The following is a 24,578-nucleotide window of genomic DNA, read 5'->3' as shown; positions in this document are numbered from 1 at the left end:
GGTTAAAACCTTTGTTATGGCAGCTAAATAGTTTGTGAATACTTGCAGCTTACCAGTAAATACAGACACAAATATTTATTTCATTTTTTATATAAACTTGTCTTTCGGACACGAGACTTTTCTGGCCTCTCTGGAGTAAACTACTGTCAACAAGGATGAGTTTGTTAAATCCAGTGAGAAGTGGTAAGACATGAGTAATATATTAAAGTAGCCAAATTTCTCAAGTAGTCCAGAATATTCTGGGTACATTTCCCTAAACTGACCGTCAGTGAAGCCATGATGTCATTGAAGTTCAGAGAGAGGTGTTCATTTGTATACAGAAGTTTATTTCACTTCATCCACTAACTCTGCATAGTCTCAATGTGAAGTCATTTAATAGAGGACTACAGTAATATCTTCTCTTCTCTCTGCTCAAGCTCAAGTGTCTTTTGCAGCTCCTGACCACAAATATGATATAGACATTCTTATTGTGAACAGAAGTGGGGTCCTCATATAACCCGTAACTGTGCTCTGGTTAAAAATGGTTTAAATTGTTCCGATACAGTGTAAGATGATTTTGGAAAGGTTTACTTTGCTACTGATAGTAATCTCTCAAGATATAATAACAGGCTAAAGCTGTTAACTGAATACTAAATTTTAAGAGCACTGTAAAAACCTTACCATGATTAGTGCCAGCTCTGGTGCATTTGTGGTTTTAATAAAAAAAAAATATTATTTAAGAATGCTGATGACATCATCATGGTTAAGGCTTTCTTTAAACTCCAGTATCATCCAGTTAGTTGCCTACATATATATAAAACACCATCTTCTTTGTGGTATCATCAGTTCTCTATGAATGTGTGATTTGGACAGAGGATATAAGGTTTCTAAAAGGTGCTTACAAGCTCAGAACTAGGTTTTGTGTAGTGGGGAAAAAAAAATACAGTGGATTTTGAAAGTCAATAACTTGAATTCTATAGGCTAGATTGCCAAAAAGAAAACTGATACTTCATGACAAGAACAGGACCTACACTGCTTATGAGGTGTGTCTCTCCTTTTATCTGCTGCTTTTAAACAAAGGTTGGTCATTTGTCATAGTAACATTTGCTCGCTATCATGTTTCACCTATTTCAACTTGTCAGAAATGACATCAAACCTGGGTGTAAATTAAAGAAAAAAAACCCCCTGCATACATTTGCAATATGTAAGTGGCTGTAATACTAACACAAAAATACAACCCACTTCCGACTAACAAAAAAACCATAGAGCATGTGGGTAGACAAATTAGCTATTATTAATTTCAGAAGTCTGCAAAATAAAAGGAAGGAAACAGCAAGGAAAAAGTCTGGTGTAACTGCTGCTTAATAATAATAGACAGTCTGTAGATTTGTTTTCTATTGAAACGTTCACAAAGATAAAGTTGATGTGAAGAAGCAAATCCACATATTTCATGCCCAGGTTTTTTTCTCCTACAATTAATTAGCTTATTTACTACAGAAATTGTTTGTCAAATCAATTGCTTTAAATCTTATTGTTTTAAAAAGGTATTGATGCAACAAAGAACTTATAGAAGAAGGAGGGTTTTACTTTAATATGGATGTGAATGAGGAGTGAAATAACAAAAATCACATTATTAACAGGTTATTAACAGTGCAGCACTGCAAGATCAAGGCATCAATGCATAGTTTGTTTATGTTTCTGGAAACTTCAGCAATATCACCCAAGCAACAAGGTTGTTGTACTGAAGATCTGGCTGTGATTTGACCAAAGGTAATCTGCAGGGATTCACAGCCTTGCTTTTATTCAGTACAACAGCAAGATAGTGAGTGTGAGCTTGCTTTTATACCGTTCTATAAAAAAAAATAATATACTGAGTACCTGATATTTCAGACACAATATAGGCAAATTATTTCTGATCAATGCCACTAGTTGGAGATAGAAGCCACAGTTGGATAGAACAGCTGCACAGACTACCAGACAGCTAGTAGTAAATGTATCAACAGACATAAATACAGTATAACAAATATAACAACAGATAGGGTGATATATACAGTGAAATGTACCAGTGCTCTTAGATTAGTCCTTGGTCAAGCAAATTACTGAACCAAAATGAACTATTGCATTAATAACTTTGCAAGCAGGATTAAAAAAATAGATAAAATCCTGCATGCATCAGTAGTTAAAAACATTCAAATACTCAAGTGATGTAGTTGTGATGCTAAAGTTGGGTAAATATGAATATATATATATATATAAACTAAATTCACAGCCAGTATTCAGGGTGCTGACGTTTACAGTCTTTTCGAGGAAGTGGTATGGTTCATACACACACACAAACACACACACACACACACATATGTACACACACACACACACACACACACACACACACATATATATATATAGAGAGAGAGGGGGGGTGAAAGAGGAGAGAGAGGGAGAGAGAGAGAGAAAGAGAGAGAGAGAGATAGAGAGAGAGAGAAAGAGTGAATGAGTGAGTGTAAGAGAGAGAGAGTGAAAGAGAGAGAGAGAGAGAGAGAGAGAGAGAGAGAGAGAGAGAGAGAGAGAGAGAGAGAGAGAGAGAGAGAGAGAGAGTTAATATACAGTAAAAAGCATAAACAGATAGAGATAGTAGGACCACTGAATTATAACCTAGTCTGAACAGACGCAGTGGAAAATTCCACAAAATCATTCTTGACACAACGTGCCTGTTCCCTTTCAGGTACGTTGCCAATTATTCAATTTTCCCACTTTGGGATATTATCGACCCGACTACCCAACCATATGACCCCAGCAACTGGAATAAACGAACAAACAAACAGAATCATAATGTTGTACTGGTTTCCAGGACGAAATAAAAAAAACGAATATTTGTTTTATTGTTCTACAGAAAATTGTATTGTATTGTATTGTATTGTATTGTATTGTATTGTATTGTACAGAAAATATCTGTGTTTGGACAGAAGTAATGCTGGGGTATAAATATTATTATTATTATTGTTATTGTTATTGTTATTATTGTTGTTATTATTATTATTATTATGAGCGCATTGCGCGTGTTTTGCGCTCGTGTCCGACAACCTGCACTTCCATGTGCGTCCGAGGCGCTGAGTAAATAATGGAAAAGGAAGGACGAGGAAGAGGAAGAGGAGGAAACCCGGGGCTTGTTCCTAGCTCTGACGTCACGGAGGTGTTCAAAACCAACGCACGAGTCTCCGTATGTCAGGCTTCACCGGCAGCCTTACAGAGGAAGGGGACTTTGTGAAGCTTTTAAAATGAACATCTAATTCTGGATTCAATGTATTTACCATTTGGATTCAGTAATGAGCTGGCTCCTGTCTTGGGTCCTGCTTGTCATCCGATTACATCAGGTGAGAAATTATTGTCCATATTATAGTAGCTGTAGTAGTTTTTGTTTCTATAAAAAAATGTTTTTCAGCTTTGTTCAAATCCTAATTATATGAGCGTATAGTAGACTAATATAATAATAATAATAATAATAATAATAATAATAATAATAATAATAATAATAATAATAATTTTGATAATAATAATAATAATAATAATAATAATAATAATAATAATTTTGATGGTGATGATGATGATAATAATAATAAAAATGATGATGATGATGATGATGATGATGATGTTTTTATTCATGATTAAATGCAATTATTGCACAATTAAGTAATTTCATCACTTTCTTTTGTACAATTATGAATAGAAATGCAGTCATTCCATCTTTATTTATCCAGGTTTTTCAATTTTATTTTGTACTGTGAGAGCATTTTAAGTGTAGAATTGTTTAGAATTGTTCAACACACAAGGCTGTTAGTTAGGACCCAATTACAAAGGAATATTTCAATAACTTGAAGTAAACTGTGAAGTCTGTTTGTAAATGTCACATATTTCTATTAACTTGGCTTTATGTAAAAGCTGAAAGCATAGACCCTGTAATCAGCTCACGTTTGCCTACTCATAGACGTATAAACGTCTGATTTAAGGAAAGATTATAATCAGAGTACATGAGAAAAGTTACTTACATCATGTTAGATGTATTTGAGAAATGTAGTGGCAGCGTCTAAAAGCCAAATGCAAGTGATTATACTGCCACCTAGTGGTAATTATTCTGCAAGGTCATCACTACTGTCAGTTGATGCTATTTACAAAGGATTTGAAGAACTTTGTGGTGGAAAATTGTGGCTACACTTAGTATAAGTTTTAGTAACTATATAAGTATAGACTGTTATTCTCAGTGCATTTATAGTCATTCACTATGAAATATCAGCAGGATTTTAATGACTATGAACTTTTAGTAGCCATATATATGGAATAACTTTTACAAATGGCCTATAGGACTTTATTCTCTTCTTGACCTTTACTTAATTAAGGAAGTTCAGTGGTTTAGTTGAAATTTGCTAAAATACGAAACAGTACTATAGGTCAGTACTGGATATGCACTAGTAATCTGTTTACTGTGTTCTGTTGTAATATTGGTGATGATATTGAACTTAAAGCTAATTCTTTGAATATGATATTACATTTTGAGAGCTCCATCAAGAAGTGCGGCACTGATTAAGATTGTTTCGATTATTTCTAAGTGATTCGTTTATAGCAGCGTAGTTTTATCCTTTGCCGTTTTTGGTGTTCCTGTGTACCTTTATCATGTGTGTTAAAAAAAACGTGTTCAAAAATCTTATGACTTAACTGCCAGTAAAATAATTAATTTAACTCTTCTTATTCTGTCAAGCAAAACTCCACAAAGGCAGATTAAACTGAGGATGTGAAACTATGTGCACTAACATAACCTGCTCTGCTGCCATGCTGTTGGTTCAATTGCAGACAAAATAAGTTTTTAGCCAAATTGAAATCTTCAGATCTTCTGTGCTAATTTCAGGATGCTGACAGTGCAGAGTTCTTGGGAACGTTCTGTGCATTGTCTTTAGAGCTGGAGTAATGTGGGAAAAAATCTTAAATCCTCTGCATTTCCTCCAGGCCGTTTCCCTGAGTTCCACCATCGCACCACCCATAACCGATGAGCCCTATAACCGGACTCAGTACTGTAAGTGGCCATGCGCATGTCCTGAGACTCCCCCAAGCTGCCCGCCTGGTGTCAGCCTCATAATGGATGGCTGTGACTGCTGTAGGGCCTGTGCCAAGCAGGTGGGTGAGGAGTGCAACGAAGCAGACAACTGCGACCACCATCGTGGTCTCTACTGTGATTACAGCTCAGACAAGCCTAGGTACGAAAAAGGAGTGTGTGCATGTAAGTGTCACCTGCACTAAACATATCCTTGTGCTCAGTTTCCATTTAATCACATTAACATTAGATTCTTCCCAGGGATTAGATTGAGATTAAGAGGGTTAATTAAGGTGTAATGCAGCCTCATTTAGAAACCAGAGCAGTAATTTGTTAGGTTTATTCACTACCTTCATGTATAAAAAAAAAATCTTTTCAATGATCTTTTAGTTTGAGTCTCTTTCATCTAAATCTTTCTGTCACTTACACCCTTATCTTTAACAATAAGTTCCTGCTAATCATATACATAGTAACCCTTTTACAATCCCTTTACAATCAGTAACTCATAAATTGTGATCTCTGACGATGTACAGATCTGCTTGGCACTGGCTGTGAACACAATGGTGTAATCTATCGCAATGGGCAGAGTTTTCAGCCCAACTGTAAATACCAGTGTCTATGTGTGAATGGGGCCATTGGCTGTGTACCCCTGTGTAATGACTCTCAGCCTCCAAGGGTGTGGTGTCCAACCCCAAGGCGGGTCAAGATCCCCGGCCGCTGCTGTGAGCAGTGGATATGTGAAGAACCCAGGAGGGGGCGCAAAGCAGCACCTCGGCATGCTATGGCAGGTATGAACAAAACTGACTGTACAATTCAATCAATTATAGTGTTAGAAATAGTTGTAGCATGTTTCCTTTTAATTCTTTGGCGCACTTACTTATTTACTTAATATATAATAAATAATAATAATAAATAAGAAAATAAAAAGAAAATAGTCATTGAATAGTCAAAGATTGTTGGAAAGAACTGATGGAAAACGTTAATCCTATTGAAAGCTAAAATGACAAAGAAGCCCAATTTGCTCAGGGTCAAGGCCAGACTACAGATTATGAAAAGCAGTAAACAAAAAAAAATCAGCTTTGGCTACTTCACATGGATGGAAATATTCTGTATTTACATCAGCATACAGTTGAATAGTTATATGCTGGATGAAACAATGTTTGCCTTTTTTTTGTCAGCTCTCTCCAGTGGAAAAGACACATGGCAGGAGAACTGTGTGACACAGACCACATCATGGAGCCCATGTTCCAAGACCTGTGGCCGTGGAGTGTCTTTACGCATCACTAACGCCAACAAACAGTGTCGAATGGTCAAAGAGAGACGGCTTTGTAACATTCGGCCATGTGAGGTTGACATCACTAAGCACATTAAGGTGGGAATTTTCTCTGATTACTGTAATCCACTAAACACCACTGATCCATCAGCGGGTAACTGACATACATTTCTTTTCTAACTTTGTAACTATGTGCATTGACTATTTAGTGTCACTGAAGTTATTGAAAAATTCATTATTATTATTATTATTATTATTATTATTATTATTATTATTATTATTATTATTATTAATAATAATAATAATAATAATAATGTTTTAAACTGGGAATATTCACAATTATATTCTTTCAATTGATCCTTAAGCCTGGAAAAAAGTGCCTAAACATCTACAGGGAAGATCAACCGACCAACCTCACCATATCAGGCTGCACAAGCAAAAAGCCCTACTGGCCAAAGTACTGTGGTGTCTGCACAGACGAGCGCTGCTGCATCCCTTATAAATCCAAAACAGTGCAAGTGGAGTTTCAGTGCCTTTATGGAGCCACAGTTACTTGGCAGGTGATGTGGATTAATGCCTGCTTCTGCAACCTTAGCTGCAAAAATCCCAATGACATCTTTGAAGATTTAGAGCAGTACTATGAGAATCGAGAGATTATGAACTGAGGAACAGGAGACTACAGACACATTTTGGAGTCAAAACAATCAACAGGATCAATGAAACAGAAATAAGATTCATTCCATGATGCAGTAAAATTTAGACCCTAGACATCACACTTAATTACTGAATACAAATATACTGCTTTGTCTATAGAATTTGGTGCTTCATATTACAATAATGTTTCCTTGGTTAAAGCTTTATAGCTTAATGCTTCGTAATAGCTGCCTATAGTATATATATAAATCAAGATAAAGAAGTAACTATATATATAGTGTTAATATGTGTTAATCATATTAACACAATGTGGTACTTTGAAACATACTTATGCAAAGGAGTTCCTAAAAATCAAGATAAAGAAGTAAGTATATATATATATATATATATATATATATATATATATATATATATATATATATATATATACTTACTTCTTTATCTTAATATAATATAATATATATAAAATATAACATATATATATATATATATATATATATATATATATATATATATATATATATATATATATATATATATATATATATATATGTATGTATATAGTTACTTCTTTATCTTGATTTTTAGGAACCCCTTTGCATAAGTATGTTTCAAAGTACCACATTGTGTTAATATGATATGAAGGATTATTAAACAAAAAAGCAGACAATAATCATGCAGCAAATGGAAATGGACACAACTCAGGAACACAGTTCACTTAAGTTGTTATGGCTGCTGCGTGTGAGAGAGAGAGAGAGAGAGAGAGAGAGAGAGAGAGAGAGACAGACAGACAGAGAGAGAGAGAGAGAGAGACAGACAGAGAGTGGGGGGGGGGGGGGTTGTTAATAAGAATAAGCTGCAGGTGTGCTGCATTAATTTGCATTATCTAGCACATCAGATTAGACTACAGCCCAAACTCATAAATGGCCTTGATACATAATTAATGAGTTGAATCGTGTGTGTGTGTGTGTGTGTGTGTGTGTGTGTGTGTGTGTGTGTGTGTGTGTGTGTGTGTGTGTGTGTGTTAAATGAAGTAACATGTCAAAATCTGCACTCTGCAGTGTGACAGTCCTGCCTTCGTCTTTGACTTTTTTCTTTTGGAAGAATTTGTTTCTCTGTAGTGTAAATAAAGTATGTTTGACTTCAATATGACTTTTACTGCGATCATAAATATTTTTATATTCTGACATTATGTTTCCCTTCTTTAGACCTGTATTTGCATGATACATGATGCAAACATACATGATATTTATATGACTATGATGTAACACATTTTTTATTAAAAAAATAAAAGATGCATTCTATAGTTTGCACTTATGCAGATAAAGCTGAAATTCAGCATGTAACTTTAACATATTACATTTAACAGATTAAAATAAACACTACATTCTGTGACTGATATTTGAGCTTAGATGCTTAAATATAGTGCAATTTGTATAGTTTTTATTTAACAACACAGAATCTTTGAAACATTTTTTATTTCCTAAAAAAATGTTTTCTCAAATAGGTGATTTTTTTTGTCTTGGTTGATTGTTTCAAAATGATTGGCAACCCTACAATATGTAAATGCATACTCTGGAAAAAAAATAACAGCACTTTAATATATTGTGTCTCTGTGTTTCTTTTTTTGGGACTATATGCTTTAATGTCCTGTAATATTTAACAAGTTGGAACTAGCTGTAGATTTACATTACATTATAATATGAGGTTGGCTCATTTCAGGTCAGTTTTAAGACTGAAGGTTTTAAATAGAGTTCATACTGTATATGAGATTGCTTACAAACTTTCACTATTTTCTATATATGCTGTTTTACATGCACTCTATAGGAGGTAGTGGACACTGGACTGAAATCAAACAGTAAAGAGTGCTCCTGAAACATTATCGTGACTTGCTGTTACAAACTATTTGAATTTTACAAAATACTCAGCAGACTGAGACAACAAGGTACAAGAGAATTGTTTTTTTCCTCCAATTTATAAATTTATACCATAGTCTATAAAGAATAATAAACTGCTTGAGAATCAGCAAATATAGCTAATATTCTGAAGGGTGATTTTATATACAAGACATAAGAATATGTAAAACCACGGGCAAGTTGTTATAGATAAATAGAGGTTATTTAGTCATACAAAAAAAGGCAGATTTTTTTCCCTTTTTTTTTTTAATAAATACATTCTTATACCATTGTCCCACAGTATTGTCTGCATTGTGTTCCTGTAGGTCTTTATAAATGTTATGTTACCTAAAAAGCTTTTATTCGATTTCTTCCTTCTTTCTAAAGCAAAACAGAATAGAAACAGTAGAATGTTCTTCTGTTGTCCATAACTCTATAAAGATCATGATTAGGTCCAAACCCAAAAGGAATCATTCATTTGTATATTTACAGTTTATTTGTATATTTACAATTATTTTGTTTATTTCTTAAAATGCTTCAGATCACTTGATAATTGGAATAGTAAAAAAAAAAAAAAATCATGTTAAAGAACAACAACTAGGTTACAAATATAACCCCAAAAACATAGGGAATAAAGACAGATAAATGAAAAGGAAAATAACCTGTGTACACACATCATTTATTTTTAAGGTAGCTAGCACAGAAAAATGCCAACCCTTACATCCACCACCATATCCTTTCATCAATCACGTTCAAAATATACAGAAAATAAATCCAGTATTAAAAACTAATAAGCAAATACATTACTGTTAAAAACTTTGCCAATTACAGGCATTTGTGAGATAAGTGTCACTACAATCAAATAAATGAGAATGCAAAGAAAGTAAATTGATAATGCATGAAGAGTACTATTAAGTACAAAGTACAAGTACATACAAACCTGTACGTTTCCTAAACCTCATTCTCTCGCTTACATTGTTTCGGTGCTGTGTTTTCTGCATAAAGCATCCCGCCAAAAGGGGGTACATGAACAGATTAGAAGTGTCAAATATTTTTACTTCATATAGACTTTCCCAGAAGATCCCTCAAATAATACATTCTGACTAATTCAGTAGTATCCTGGGAGGAGTGTGTGCCCAAAGCTGGTGGCCTGCACTCCTGGGCATTTTTGTGACAACACAACACACACATACATAGAGCTAAGAGAAAGAAAGTATGTTAAAGGAAGTGCATGGCAGGGTTTAGGGAAGGGTGGAGTTGCTTTAGCATGACACTTCAGTAGATTTGAGCGTGGACTGGCCCACAGAGTTGTTGTCTGCGGAGTCGGTGTGGGAGCGCACGCGTTGGGCATCAGCGGTGTGGGCACGGCCTCTGCCTTCGTTGGTGTGTGACCGACTGCGGCTGCCCTCGTTGGTGTGGGAACGACTGCGGTTGCCATCGAAGGAGGTGACGCTGGAGCCAGAGGCAGTGCGAGAGCGGACCAGGCGAGTCATACTGGCTGATGGCACTGAGAGAGAACAGACAAAAAAATTTAAATTAAACCTTCAGAACTTGAAAGTGGTCTAAGCCTGATGTCCTTAAAAAGTGTTTGCCTCTTAAGTTATATTTTTCCATCTTTAGTACGAGCTTTATTTGCAGTGCTAACTCAGGGTCACACTGGATCCAGAGCCTATCCTGGGAAGACACATTCACACCTATTTTAAATATAAAAGTAGCCAGTTCACCTACTGACATGTATTTGGAAGATGGTAGGAAACTAGAGACCCGGTACACAACAGTGCTATCCTCATAAGTCATTATATACGCGTGCCCTAATATTTATATTGTAATATTTATATGTAGTACCTATATAATAAGTACATATACACAATCAAAGCTTTATTGGTGTGATGTGAAAATGGTGAGGAGAGGACATTCTGCACTCACATGTTGAGTTCAAGAGGTTAAACTTTTATATCGTTTCTGATATTTAGTTAGATGTCACTTCCGCAGTACTACCACTAGGTAGCAGAAAAGCTAACCAGTATAAACCTCTGAGGTGTAAACAAAAAAGATCAAGTGTAAAACATACATTGGAGATGTAATTGATGTTTAAATACTTACTGTAGCCCATTCCCTGTATAAAGTATTTAAAGGCTTCAGTCAGTTTTCCAGGCTGTGAATAAAATGAGAAAGACGACAGGTCACACCTGATTGTATTAGAACCAACATTTCAGGTTCTTAAGCTGCCAAAGATTCATAATGATTATCTCTATCCTGCAGATCCTGCCAATGATACTTGAAATCTAAACAGTCAACATACCTGGTCAACCTGTGGCAAGCCGCCGCAGTCAGCCATCTGTGAAGAAAGTGAGAAAAAAGGACAAAGGAGATTACTGCTCCAAGCTTTCACAGACCTGAAAACAACACAGCTATCAGCATGAATTTCTTAACCATCAAGTGTTTCATTAACTAGCCTATTCACAACACTTATCAGGAGCAAATGAGGCAGTTGAGCCATTATAAACCTGCTTTCCCCGTGGCAACATGGGTCAGGAAAAGGAAACTAGGTCAACTGGAGAAGAATTCTGCCCTTGGTCGAACCATGAATATCTCAAGACTCAATGCACACTGGGTAAATCAGTCACCAGGTGCTGAGCTATCGGAATCTTATCAGCTCCTGACTTTTCCATACAGGCTATGAATAGGGGGCTGGAATAAAAGAGCCAGAGAATGTGAGAACGCTCACTCACCTTGAGCAGTGTGGTCTTGGTCGGGTCCAGCTTGGTGTTGCACTCCACCTGTGAAAAAGTACAATCACTCACAGAAATGCTAGAAGTTCTAAATATGTTGTTAACCATTTTATGAAGGTTTTACAAACTGCAGCAAAAGAATTCATTAATGTCACTAGTTACAAACATTCAAACTCTTAATTATATAACTGTTCATTTATCTACAATATGATAATGTTTTGTTTTAAAACATCTTGTGGAGTATTGATATGAACGTAAACATACCACAGCATCCACTGCAGGAGAGCTGTCTCCAACTACAAGAAGAGAGGGGCACCTGAAAGCAGAGCATCACCAAATCATTAGGACATAGAATAGTACACGCTGACTGAGACAAAATCCAGTCAATGCTGTGAACTCACTTGAGAGTTCTGACATTAATGTTTCCTCCAGGAACAGGCCTCTCAATTTCCAAGTCTCTTCGGCTACGTAGCAGAAACACAAATGTCAGTCATTTTTTTAATAACCAAATCTGACCAGGTTTTCATGGTAACAGTTTCAGTCTCTATTCACCTGTTGTATGCCTTGACAAAGAGATGCAGGTTGTACTGATTCATGTCATTCAAGATGTGGTGGCGGTATGTGCCAATCAGGTCGTGGTTGTTTTGAATTTCCTCCTAAAACCAACCCAAAAAACGTACATTAAAAAACTAAAAAAAAAGAGACACAAAAAATGTCAACAAACTGGGTTCAGACTCACTTTTCCAAATAGATGGCTAATGATCATGTCGGGCATGGCATGAGTCCATCCACTGATCTGTAATACAGTGTAATTATAAAAGGTTACTTAGGTTACACATCTAAGGGACGTAACTATTTAACCACATAAACCAATGTTCTAGGAGTGTGGTCAGTTTTTCCTAGTAGTTTCATTGTAATTAGTGAATAGTTCAGAGGAGTTACTGTATAACAGGCTTTGAGATAAATCTAATTTTTAAAAAGTATAATGTCATTAACAAATCAATGTTATGGAATGGTTTATTAAAAAAAAATAATAATCACCTTTTGTGCAGCCCAGTCCATCCAGCCCTCAGCACAGGGATTGATGTTGATCAAAACGATACCCTCCACCATTTTAGGGTAGTCCAGCTGGAAAAACAAAACAAAACAGAAATTTAAGGTTATCTGACATTTATATACTCTTTAAATAAACTGAATGCACGTCGCAAAACAGAGTGAAGTGTTAAAAGGTTCAAAAGAATCAGATCAGTACTCCCTACAGCGAGCACCACTTGTAACATGGAACATTCTTTAGAGGCTAAACAAAGCAAAAACAATAAAGGAGGAACAATAACAGGTACGTTATACAAGCTTGTTCTGCTTTTAATCCAGGTTTGATTAAATTTTCAAAAAGTATCAGATTAATAAAGTGGCAACTCACAGCAAATTTTGCAAGAATGTAGGCTCCGGCTCCGACCGCCATCCCGATCACACTCTTCAGACTATAAAGCCACAAAAACAAAAGCAAGTTACATTGAAAAATCCTTAGTTTTTAAAACGTATGACTGAAAAACACGATGCAATAAACAGAATGCAATGTTACCCAAAATGTTTCAGGACCAGAGGAAGTGTCTCAGAGAGCTGGTCCATAGAAGGATACTCATATCTAAAGTACATCAATGATACAAAGTTACAGAGTTTACATTAATAACATACAGTTAAGGCAAATATTTTTACACCTATAGCACAAAACTATTCCTGATGTACATCTCCTGGTATAACACGGCCTTCTTCAAATGATAAGTCATAACAAAACATTTTTCAGAATATTGTCCTGTTGATCTTGAGATTATTTTGGATTTCTGCATGATATAGATCAATTTGAATAATAGAGGTAAATTGTATCTCCCCCCCCCATTTTACAACCCTGGAGTAAACATGCATTCGAACTCTGAACTATGTAACTGTTCATTCATCTACAATATGATAACATTTTGATTTAAAACAGATCTAAAGCAATATAGGTCAAGGTGTAGGCTAATCATTAACAGATTCTGAACACACCTGTCAGTGCTCAAAGAATTAAAAAGTCAAAAGCGGTGTGTTGCCTAACCCAGTTCAATTTCCAGCTTACCCGGTGGAAAAAGTATTGGCACCTTCGTGCTGTCCTGGTGCATCCACATGACACACAGCAAAGTGCTGCATGATCTCCGCCATGTCCTCATGTTGGAACAATGTGTCAAAGCAGGTCTTGTCTTTAGACAGAAAAGAACAAAAAAAAAAAAAGTCTATTTTAGTGGAATATTTACAGCATATATGTCGTGCAAAATGAGGAAACTGGAACTGTGACACTTACGGTTCAATCCAATGTCGTGGAAGGTGAGAATGACAGGTCTGTCTCCTTTAGGGACTCCCTTCATGGTACAGTGGATTCTGCCGTATGGCGTCTCAACATCATGCTCCTGTAAAGGAACAACCATAATGTAAATCTATTTGTACAATGCATTTGTGCAAACTGGACATTTGGATTGGAAGCATAGAATTAAATGAAACGACTAAGACGACACAATAAAAAGCACAGTTTTTTTTGTTCAGCGTTGAAAATGTAAGTTTGTATTGTGGCATGTCATACAGAGTAAACCTCACTAATGGACTCTCAACCCATTTAGTCACAGATCATCAAACAGTGACTGCATCCTTACAGATATTCAACCACAGTACTAATTTTATCCATCCTACCCTTCATCATGTATAATACAACTACATACACGGAATCTGCCTCAAATCCAAACATTTATCAACAAATGTTGTCTGTGACCACATTTCCAAACAGGATAAATAATCCTCATGCAACAGCTGGAGCACCAATTAGTAGAGCCTGTACTCACAAAAACGTCGATCTCAAACACTGGCTCCGATTCTGAATCCTCAAGTACCATTTCCACAGCTGGTTGTTGGTAGTAGAAAGACTAAGAGCAACTAAAGAGGTAAAGATCCACTTGAATATAAGCGCTATGTAAGCTTTTGCATCTGCGCTCAAGGCTTTATACCCCTGCTGCCACTCCTCTTCATAAGCCCCTCACTCCCAGCATGCTTTGCACCATGACCAAAACAAGATAATTCCAGTTGAAGAGATCTTTAAATTGGATCAGACCGTATCAGACAACTTGAATATTCGGCCATCGGAAACTTCAAGGCCTATTTACCGTGGAGTGGAGTTCATCATTCAAGGAAACTGAATACAGTATAACAAGCAGGTCTTGAGGTCAAATATGCATGTGATGTACTTGCTTTGAACTACTTACTAAATAAAATGATTCTGTGATTCCATAATATATTTCCATTATTTATATATTTTTTTCCAAACTGAGGCATTTTTTGTAAAAATAGCTGAAAAGGGAAGTGGAAATGAGAAGATCACTTTTTTGCCACGTGGTCAGTACAGAGCCTAGACAGTTTGTTCTAAACCTTTCCTCCATTTTTTTTCTTGCAGACATATTTTGCAAAAAACAAATTAAATAAATAAATAAATAAATAAATAAATAAATAAATAAAAAGAATAATAACCCTCCAAGTAGTGGTTGTAGGAGAGGCTCTGGCTAAATATCACCAAGCTCACAGACCACAAACAAGCCCCTATTCCCTCAAAGACAAGAACAAACTCAAAATGTTTTTAATGCTAACATTTTGCAAGGGTTTCCTTTAACTGATATTGTACTGATTCTTTGATACCCCAGTTCTGTAGATCTATAAAATATGAACTGCTCTATAAAAATTCTATTCTAATTGTTCTTTTTTTGTGTAATCCATTGTTGGTGTATACTTACTAAAGACAGATAGATACAGTAGATGACATGACAAATCATCACTGCACCATATATACCACATATGTGGTTCAGGTTTAAGATCAATCACACCTCACCCAATGCACATAAATATCTAAAACAGAATAGATGAATATTCATGAGAATACAATAGTTGACACAAGGCCAGGAGATAAACATCCTGTGCTCCTTCGTTGCTGCTGACTGAAGACAAACACATGTTGTCTGCCCATAACTGCTAATCCCCTTAAAGAATACAAGCCCTACATGTGAAAACTGCCAGCAGCCCTAAACCAGTTCTGGGCAGATGGTTGCATCCTCTTGCCTCCCACGTCACTGCAGGCCACATAATAAACACATGACCTGGAATCTGATCACTCTAATCTGTAGGGGTCAGCATGGGAGGGCAAGCTGTTGCATTCCCTCACATCACAAGTCCAAGGCCACTCTGCAAGACACTGGCATGATGCTGCATGAGATCATCTGATGCTCCACAAGAATCGGTCCGAACATGTTTTCCTAATTCATAATCAATGATAATCAGAAATATGAAATGACTGAAAACCTATTTTAGATGAGTGTAGGTCTCCTTATTCATTGTGACAACTTAAAAGGAAGGTACAGTTCATGTATAGAACCTTAAAATGTATTAAAATATTCTAAACATATAATTGGCAATGCATATATATGGGCAACATGGAGTTGTCCAGCATTCGAAATTCAATAAGAGGGATATTAAGACATAATTTGTTTGATGCACATTCAAGCAAAAATTATTTTAACCTTATTTAATACTGATTGGTTAAATATAAACTATTTACTATTTCTGACTTTTGCCTATATATACACTTTGCTCTAAGCCTATAAATGGTATGATGTTATTTCTTTTATGCAAACTGAACATTTTGTACCACCAGATGGCAATTTCCATGACTTCGAAAATCAACCTAAATTGTTGTCTATCTGAGAACTGCTTCTGTAAATCATAAAAAATCATAACCCTAGGTCTTCGGTTTATCCCAGGAAATCTTCAACATACATTCAACATATCAGGACTTCAGAGTATACAGTTGCAGAAGTTTGAGGATGTATAATCCCAGTATGCTGTGATTTATTGTCCAACACTGCTGATGTAAATGAACATCAGAATTCATGTGAAGCTGCTTTTGGGCAATGTACACTACAAAAATACAAAGTGCTATAAACTGAAATTGGATTCAAAATACATTTTTTATCATGCCTGGAAAAGCCTTAGTGCATAGTATCTCATTGAATATAAAACTGCAATTCAAGCAAAATATAAAAAATGATCTATTCTTGAAAAATGATTAGAGACTTGCCTTTATCTCAAGCTGCTGAACAGCTTCTCTTAATCCCTGGAATTAAAAAAAAAAGTTTAACTGTAGTGTAAAAAGAATAGATTTGTTTTAAAAGGAATGAGTCTATTAATCAAAACTATACCTGGAGGTCCTTGTCAAGCAAATGTCTTGTCTCAATCTGGATCTCCTCCATTTTCAGTTTTAGAGACACCTATTAGAAGAAAAAGGGTGTTAATACAGCTTCAATCAGAAGATTTTGTAATATGTTTAAATTTGAAAAAAAAAAAGAAAAAGAAAGAAATACAGAATGAATTATTATAAGATTAATTATAAGATTAACAGATGCTACATGTCTCTAGCTGGCACTGTTACTATGTTTACCGTACAGCTCTTTTTTTAGATCCTGATTGTAAGCAGGAAGTACATCTAGTACATATTTCCTTTCATTATTCTCGACTGTCTCCTATTTATAAGACATCAGAATAAACGTATTCAGGATTCAAGCGCATGTCTGTAGTTGTTTTCAATACAAAAGAAAAATAATATTTAGCTTTAAAATATCACTCTGAATAGGTTCTATTGTTTAGGTGGGTTTTTTTTTTTTTTTTTTACACAATCCTGAATGAGTCTTCTGTACGGACCCAATTTCAAAACAGACTAACTCGGGCAGAAGGGGGAAATAACGCAATTAGACAACATTGATGCTGGCACTTATGGAGGATGGCAGCCGGAATGTTGCTGTGCATGTAAATGGACCAAGAGATTGAACAGGCTCTTTGTCTGGCAAAGAGGTTTCTAAAGGTCACCAGTCAGGCTTTTCCTCTATAGCAAGGCCTGGACGCTGCACAGAGGAAGCCACTGACACAGCCTCTTCCAACGACTCCCTCCGTGCTCTCCGCCCCTTTTACACTACCACAGCTTGGCTTTGAAGAGATGTTAAAAGCCTTTGTGTTACAACTGCCTGTTAATATAAAGTTCAAGCTAGGTCACTTTTTCAAGGAGTGATCCTGTGGGCCAGAGAACATGATTTAACATCTGTGGAGGTGTACGGCTTCATCCCACACACACATTCCTGCTCAAGTCCATGTGAGAACTGAATTAATAATGCCTCATAACGAAACGTCACATGAAAGCCAAAATAAAAGTCATAATGAAACCTTTCTTGGTTCTATAGCAGCCCCTTGATTTCACTGTAAATTACACAAGTCAGTTAGAAGATAATTTAGCATTTTGACACCTAGGTTGCTCGCTACTTTCCAAGACCTGTGCACTTGTTGTCTATCCTAGTTAATTGTTTACCTGGAAGTAAAAAATAAAAAAAAAAGGCTCAATCAGTTAAGCCTCAGTGAGATCAACATGCTGTGATGCATGAGAACAGGGCATGCACTCGGTTAAGACATTAACCTCCCCGTTTCATAAAAACATACAAGGCCACCTGCTCACTGCCTACTGACATAGAGGAAAGGCTCAACCATGACATCAATGATTATTTGCATAATTTATAAAAGTCATCTCATATGACTTAATACATTTTCATGTATACTTGCTTGGTAGAAGATTGGTTACTCACCTTTATATTTATTCTCCTTTTATGGGTGCACTGATACCAATAATCACTTTGAGAAATGTGAATATTATAAATACAAGCTCCATGATATATCTCTGGCTATCAGGTCAGGTCTATTAGTAATCTGCCTAATACTGGTATCAGTTCCTTTTTGTCGCTGCTAGATTTTGCTTCATTACCAACTGCTCTTTCAACGGGAAATGAGACTTTATTTCAAGAACGCATTTTAAGAAATGATCTAGTAAACTAAGAATCTATTAGAGCTATCTATCATTAAACAAATAAAAGGTTACAGATATTCATAATTTTGTCACAGTTTAAACAATTAGTGCTAAGATGCGAAAGTAAATAGTAAATGTACTTGAACACTTAACTACACACACTTCACATTTTGGTTCATGTTTCCTGTATTGACGATATTGAAGTTTACTCGCTTGTGTTCACATGAGACAAATTATTTTAAACTTTACACTAAGCTAAATTATAACTGAGGCCATAAAGAATGACACCTGGCATCTGCATGGGCAATGATCCCTCCCTTGTTATTTGGTTATTTAATGTGCCATATCGTGAGGCCTGATATAGCGTTACACTTGGATTTACCATTATGTAAAAACCAAGTAAATTAAGGCAGGAATTAAGTGATCTAGACATGCGTGATGCCTGATTCACAGCATAAAGTTGGTGTTCTATCTTTAAACTAGCCTCTTCAATAGGAGTAGTCCTGTGGCTGATTCGCTGTTTTTTTAACAAACACCAAAAAAAGGCTAACGTTGATGTTCTACATCATCTAGTCTGCATTATATGGATATGAACGCAGTGAAAGCAGCACATTCTTCTGTTCTTGAATGAAAAGGCAAAAATATCTTTGTAAAGCACTGTATAATGAGTAGGGTGTGGTTTCAGAAACACAAACTACACATCAGTGCATCATGTCTATAGTTTTATACTCACGAAACCTACTACCCTAAATTACAGTAGCAACAAACTAAATTGCATAAATATTATCAAATCTAAAATAAGCTCAAAATAAGTCAATATTGGTCAAATAAAAATAAAAAAAAACAATAATAATTACTACAAAATACACAAAAAAGCATTTATTTTTAACCTCACACACTTCACAGAGTTTGTCAAATACCCTGAAAACTAAATGATAAAGAGCTGGAGATAAATGGCCTGTATTATTGTCCTGAAAGCTTTGATGGATAAAGGATCAGTTTTAATATATTTCTTATATGATCCAACATTTTTCTCAACTGATTCAACAATCTCTTTGCCTTGCAATAACTTTGTTACATGTCAACATATCAGATCAGTCTTGGATACTCAGAGCTCTTTCATAGGTTTTGTAAAAAATAAAATGTAAATAAAAGAAGTTAATAGACAAATTTCATGGATAACAGTTCTAGTTTTCTAAATTTTTAAAGCTTCTACATAAAAACCAGAGTGCAAAAGAAATGATGGTTAGTGTACAGTAGAGCAGTTGAAGGTTAAGAGTCTTGCTCAAGGGTGAGATTTGAACTCATTACCTTCTGATATCTAGTGTCACAACACAACCACTGAATTATCACTGACAGCTCTTTGCCTGAATGTAGTGGGCACTTTCTCGAATAAACATGAACACTGGCAGGGGAAAAAACACACCGGAAAAGTGAGAAATTCAAGGTAGGAGTCTATTTAAAAATAGACTGTTTACACGTGCGTAAAAAACCGCGCACGCGCCATTACGCACGTGTAAACAGCAACAACACCAACGTCACGCGCAAAAAAGAGGAAAGTAAAAACAAACACAAAGTAAACAACACGTAACCAAACATAATATGGAGTAAATACGGTAATGATAGGACACTTGTCCGGTCCAACAAACAACAAGCTTATAAAGAACGAACACGAGCAGAAAATAATTCTTATAAACAAAAGTGAAAATGGAACAAAAACCAACCCAACACTAAAAGTAAGTCCATCTTACAAGTCATCACTCACCGGTTCTTTCTAAATGTCCAATAGGCTACTGAAAGTGATGCAAACCTCGAGTTAAAGTTACTGCCGTGTTGTCTGCGGTTTCTACAGGATGTCTCATGCAGAGTGTTTTAAAGGCTTGAGTGAACCAGTCCAACCCACTACAAGCCAGTCCCACTGCTATTGGGCAACTATGACACCTTCACCAACACCTCATTATTCCACCACACCACAAATAATCATAGAGTTCACATCACCTGGAGTTTCTAATTCAATAAACAGTTTATTCTGGCCTTTCATTCCTCATTTTGAAAAAAAAAAAAAAAAGATCGTGCAAAAGTTAAAGTGAAAAAAAAAAAATCAGGGGAACACGTGACAAAATGTAAACAAAACCACGTGAAAAAAAATTAATTATGTAAAAAAAAAAATAATAAATAAAAAAAGGCACTACACGTGAAAAGTGGCAATTCATGTGAAAAATGTGTGAAAGACCAAATATGTAAATTTCACATGTGATTGATGTGGTTTTTTTTTTCTGTTTTTTTTTTCTGAGGGTATAAAAGCACATAATCAGTATATTCATTTTTAAAAAGTCCATTGTGTGGGTTCTTTGTACGGTTAAAGGTGCTTAGCTAGAGCTCTCTAACTTTCTAACTAAAGAATAATAAGAAGAATAATCATATTTTGTTTGTGTATAGGTGTGTGCATGAATATGTGTGTATTGTGTGTGTGTGTGTGTGTGGGTGTGTGTGTGTGTGTGTGTGTGTGTGTGTGTGTGTGTGTGGGTCACCATTCACTTGTTGCCAAAGCAGTTTTTTAGGGGAAGTATAGTGGTATTGCTAAACCACTGCGTTTCTGCTTCCAAAACATCAGCTAAGAACTGCAGTTCTGTGAAAGTGTAAAATCTGTTTGGCTTGTGTTTAGAGTTGGCCTGTTCTTTAGATTTCAATATGTGTATCGCGGTGAATTATTGATGAATTATCCCTAGTGGGTGCTTTTTGACAATGCAATTTGCAAATGGTTCAACTGTTAATTTTGTATTTAAAACAGGATATGTTTCACCTGCTGAAAAAAATCATTGTTAGATACCTACAACGGGGTCCAAAGGTCAAAGACCACTAGTGAAAATGATTATATTTTGCATTCTTTGCAATTTTACCATTTTTTATTGCATTTTATAGAATCAACAATACATTAATTTTCACATGAATCATAATTTCTTAGTGTGCTAAGTGGCTTCTTTTTGCTTTAATGACAATGTACACTGAAGCTTGGATGAGTTTATGTAAACTTGATATCCATGTTAGATCAAAATCATCTGAGAGTTGTCTTAACACATGTTTCAATTTAAGGGATAAGACAATACCTCTGTGAACAAAGCAAGGTCAATGAAGGTGGAAGAAGACTTTAACCCCATTGAACACCATTGGGAGGAACTAGAACACTCACTGCACCCAGACATCTTCTCATGACATCAGTGCCTGACATCATTAATGCTCTTGTTACTGAATGAGGCACAAATCCCCACAGCCACACCTCAAAAACCAGTGGAAATCCTCCTCAGATGACTGGAGGTTACATCTGCAAAGGGTGGACAAAATCAGGAAAGGGATGTTCAACAAGCAAGTGATGGTTCATAAACATTTGGCCATATACAGTAGTGTATTAGTAGTGTAGGGTTTCATTTTTATATCACAAAAACCTGCAATTTTATTATGGGTGTAGACTTTTTATATACACTGTCTATAAATGGCTCATATTCATCCTTCTTACAATTACTGTATTTACTCCTACATTACCCTACCCCCTAATTGTGTGTGTGTATGTGTGTGTGTGTGTGTGTGTGTGTGTGTGTGTGTGTGTGTGTGTGTGTGTGTGTGTGTGTGTGTGTGTGTGTGTGTGTGTGTGTGTGTATCTGTGTGTGTGTATCTGTGTGTGTACAGCGTACAATGCTGCTATGGTGTGAGCTGGCTGCAGCACTAATAAGGATCACATTCACAATAGAGCTATTCCAAGTTAGAACTCATGCTAATCAACTATCAAGTTTTATTTTCTATTAAACCACAATTAAATACTGAAGAAATGCAGCATAGAATAACTTTACTTCCAAATATAAGTGAAAGGGCTACTCACCATCTCATATCTCACTCATAGTTATAAAACATAGCTATAAACTAGTACCTTATTTAGCAGTAACTTAATTTACTGCACCCAGTAAGCAGTAGGTAAGACGTGTGAGACGGATGTGTCCTGTCATTTGCATGAACACGGTCCTTTGCTTTGATTACATTCAAAATCAAGAACATCTTCAGGAGCATTCAAACCAAGAAGAAGAAGAAGAAGAAGAAGAAGGGGCATTCATTTGTCTTAAACAATTCAATTCTTTTCTTTGTATTTGCCAGAATGTTAGGAAACTGGGGTCAGAACAAAAGGTCATGACATCCCTGGAGCAGAGAGTGACTTAGGGACAATTTAATTGTTAATAATGACTTCAGAGAATTTCAAAGATTAGTAGCTTAGTATTTTTATGTCCCCTTTTTGCTTTGATAGTGTGCACTTGAGCTGGCATGGACTAAAGAAGTTTGTGCAAAATGTTATGATTTATTTTAGCTCAAATCCATTAGAGCGTCCTCTGAACACATGCACATTTGACCATCTGTACCAACCAGTTAATATAGTCAGTATCTTAAAGTTGCTCACATTTAAATGAGGACCTTGAAATAGCACATAGTCTTTAATATGTAAGATACTGAATATTTATTTTCTTTGATTTTGACATTTTCATTTCAAAATTGTACAACTTTCTGTTTACTTCCAATTTTAAATTAAAAGAATCCCATCTTTTTATTATGTGATCTCAGACATTGTCTTTCAGAATTTCTATTTAGAGACTTTTATAGAAGGGGAAGTGTAATGGAAGCCCTAAGGCTTGAGACTTGGATGAAAGAGCATATAAAGATAAGAGTGATGGACTTTCACCCATGTTGTATTTGAAAGAACAAGATCCGTGTCCTCACACCTTCCTTTCTAGATCAAGGTCTCCTTATGCTGATGTCTTCTTAATGTTTAAAGATGAGTTTTATGAACCTTTTTAAATATTGCAAGGCTCTATTTATAGTGATGTTATTGTGTATTTAAAACCAGTAGAAATTCAGATAGCACAAATTTACTGTACCAAATAAAGGTTTTCAATAATCATGTACGTTATTTTATCTATTTTCACTCTGGTTCATTTCAGAATTTTGCACACAATTGTCTGTTTTGTCTGTAATCTGTATTGAAAATGTACAATGTACAAAAAGTGAACAAATGTCTTAAATAAATGGGGAGCTTAAGACTTTTGTATATTGTTGTATATTTTTGACTGTCAAATGTACCAGAGTGCATCTATAGTCTGAGATGATCATTGATTTTATATGTTTGTGCAAATTTATAAGATTTCTTATTTCAGATTTATAACATTTTATTTAAACAAACAAACAAACGAACAAATACATACATACATACATACATACATACATACATACATACATACATACATACATACATGCAAGTTTATTGGGACTTGTATATCAACATAATCTTATACATTGATTTTTTTTTTAATTGAACAAAAAATGAAAAAAGAAATTTACAAATTAGTAGAAATATACTCATTATAATACATTTTCTGCAATACAGTCTTCGTGATGGAACATTTCAAGCTTTCTCTTTTTTTTCAGCAATACTTTTGTTTCTTATTAATTTTCAGAGAGTAAAAAAAGAGAAGTGGATGAGAGGACAAATGTTCGGGAAGTGATATTACAAGAGCAAAGTATTACATTAAGTAATAACAGGAACTAACTTGTCTTGCAGATATTCTAAATACAACATTATTTGTAGGTATAAATGCTTCAATGTGTTGTTCATTAACAAAATTAGCAAAACATTTTGCAAAATTGGCAAACCAACTTGAAATATAACACTTTAAGATGTGGTGTTATTAGTAAGTCAACTGTGGTGTGGTAACCAGCCATCACGACCACTATCACACCACCCTGTCAGTGATTTCTAGCAAACCCAGCTATGCCTTGTTCCTTACTTATACAAAGTACGTTTATTCAAGTGGAACTTTGTCTGGCATAGTGTAGTGTCAGGATAAGATATGAATGTACTATAAAAGCAGCCTGAGGATATGATGCTGGTTACAGTATGAATCACACTGAGTAGTGATTCAGAGCCTCGTGACGTGTGGTCTGTCAGAGTTTTACTCAGGAAAGTCTTGCTCAGAGTTTTACTCAGGAAAGTCTTGTGCATCTGCTTCCGTCTGGTCTC

At 35.5% G+C, this 24,578-nt stretch overlaps 2 protein-coding genes across 3 annotated transcripts; one reads left to right on the top strand and one right to left on the bottom strand.

Annotated features, from left to right (window-relative positions):
• The first annotated feature begins 3,168 nt into the window (after positions 1–3,168).
• ccn4a (cellular communication network factor 4a) lies at positions 3,169–7,306 on the top strand. Of its 2 annotated transcripts, XM_060857334.1 has the most exons (5): positions 3,169–3,350; positions 4,975–5,245; positions 5,593–5,847; positions 6,238–6,431; positions 6,698–7,303. In XM_060857334.1, the coding sequence occupies exons 1-5, from the start codon at positions 3,303–3,305 to the stop codon at positions 6,995–6,997; spliced, it is 1,068 nt and encodes a 355-aa protein (XP_060713317.1). In that variant the 5' UTR covers positions 3,169–3,302; the 3' UTR covers positions 6,998–7,303. The 2 variants fall into 2 exon arrangements, with proteins under 2 accessions (XP_060713317.1, XP_060713318.1); XM_060857335.1 differs by lacking the exon at positions 3,169–3,350 and having other exon boundaries at positions 4,975–5,222; positions 6,698–7,306.
• A 2,233-nt stretch (positions 7,307–9,539) lies between these two features.
• ndrg1a (N-myc downstream regulated 1a) lies at positions 9,540–20,417 on the bottom strand. The gene is made up of 16 exons (XM_060896791.1): positions 20,289–20,417; positions 16,878–16,946; positions 16,757–16,792; positions 13,949–14,054; positions 13,727–13,847; positions 13,196–13,258; positions 13,034–13,094; positions 12,655–12,741; positions 12,353–12,409; positions 12,166–12,269; positions 12,015–12,077; positions 11,878–11,929; positions 11,614–11,661; positions 11,184–11,219; positions 10,985–11,036; positions 9,540–10,388 (listed from the first exon to the last, which is right to left on the bottom strand). The coding sequence occupies exons 2-16, from the start codon at positions 16,926–16,928 to the stop codon at positions 10,144–10,146; spliced, it is 1,182 nt and encodes a 393-aa protein (XP_060752774.1). The 5' UTR covers positions 16,929–16,946; positions 20,289–20,417; the 3' UTR covers positions 9,540–10,143.
• Between the last annotated feature and the right edge of the window lie 4,161 nt (positions 20,418–24,578).

The sequence above is a fragment of the Tachysurus vachellii genome, chromosome 21 (genome assembly GCF_030014155.1).
Source record: "Tachysurus vachellii isolate PV-2020 chromosome 21, HZAU_Pvac_v1, whole genome shotgun sequence".
NCBI classification, from domain to species: Eukaryota; Metazoa; Chordata; class Actinopteri; order Siluriformes; family Bagridae; genus Tachysurus; species Tachysurus vachellii.
This window is presented reverse-complemented; position numbering and strand designations above follow the sequence as displayed.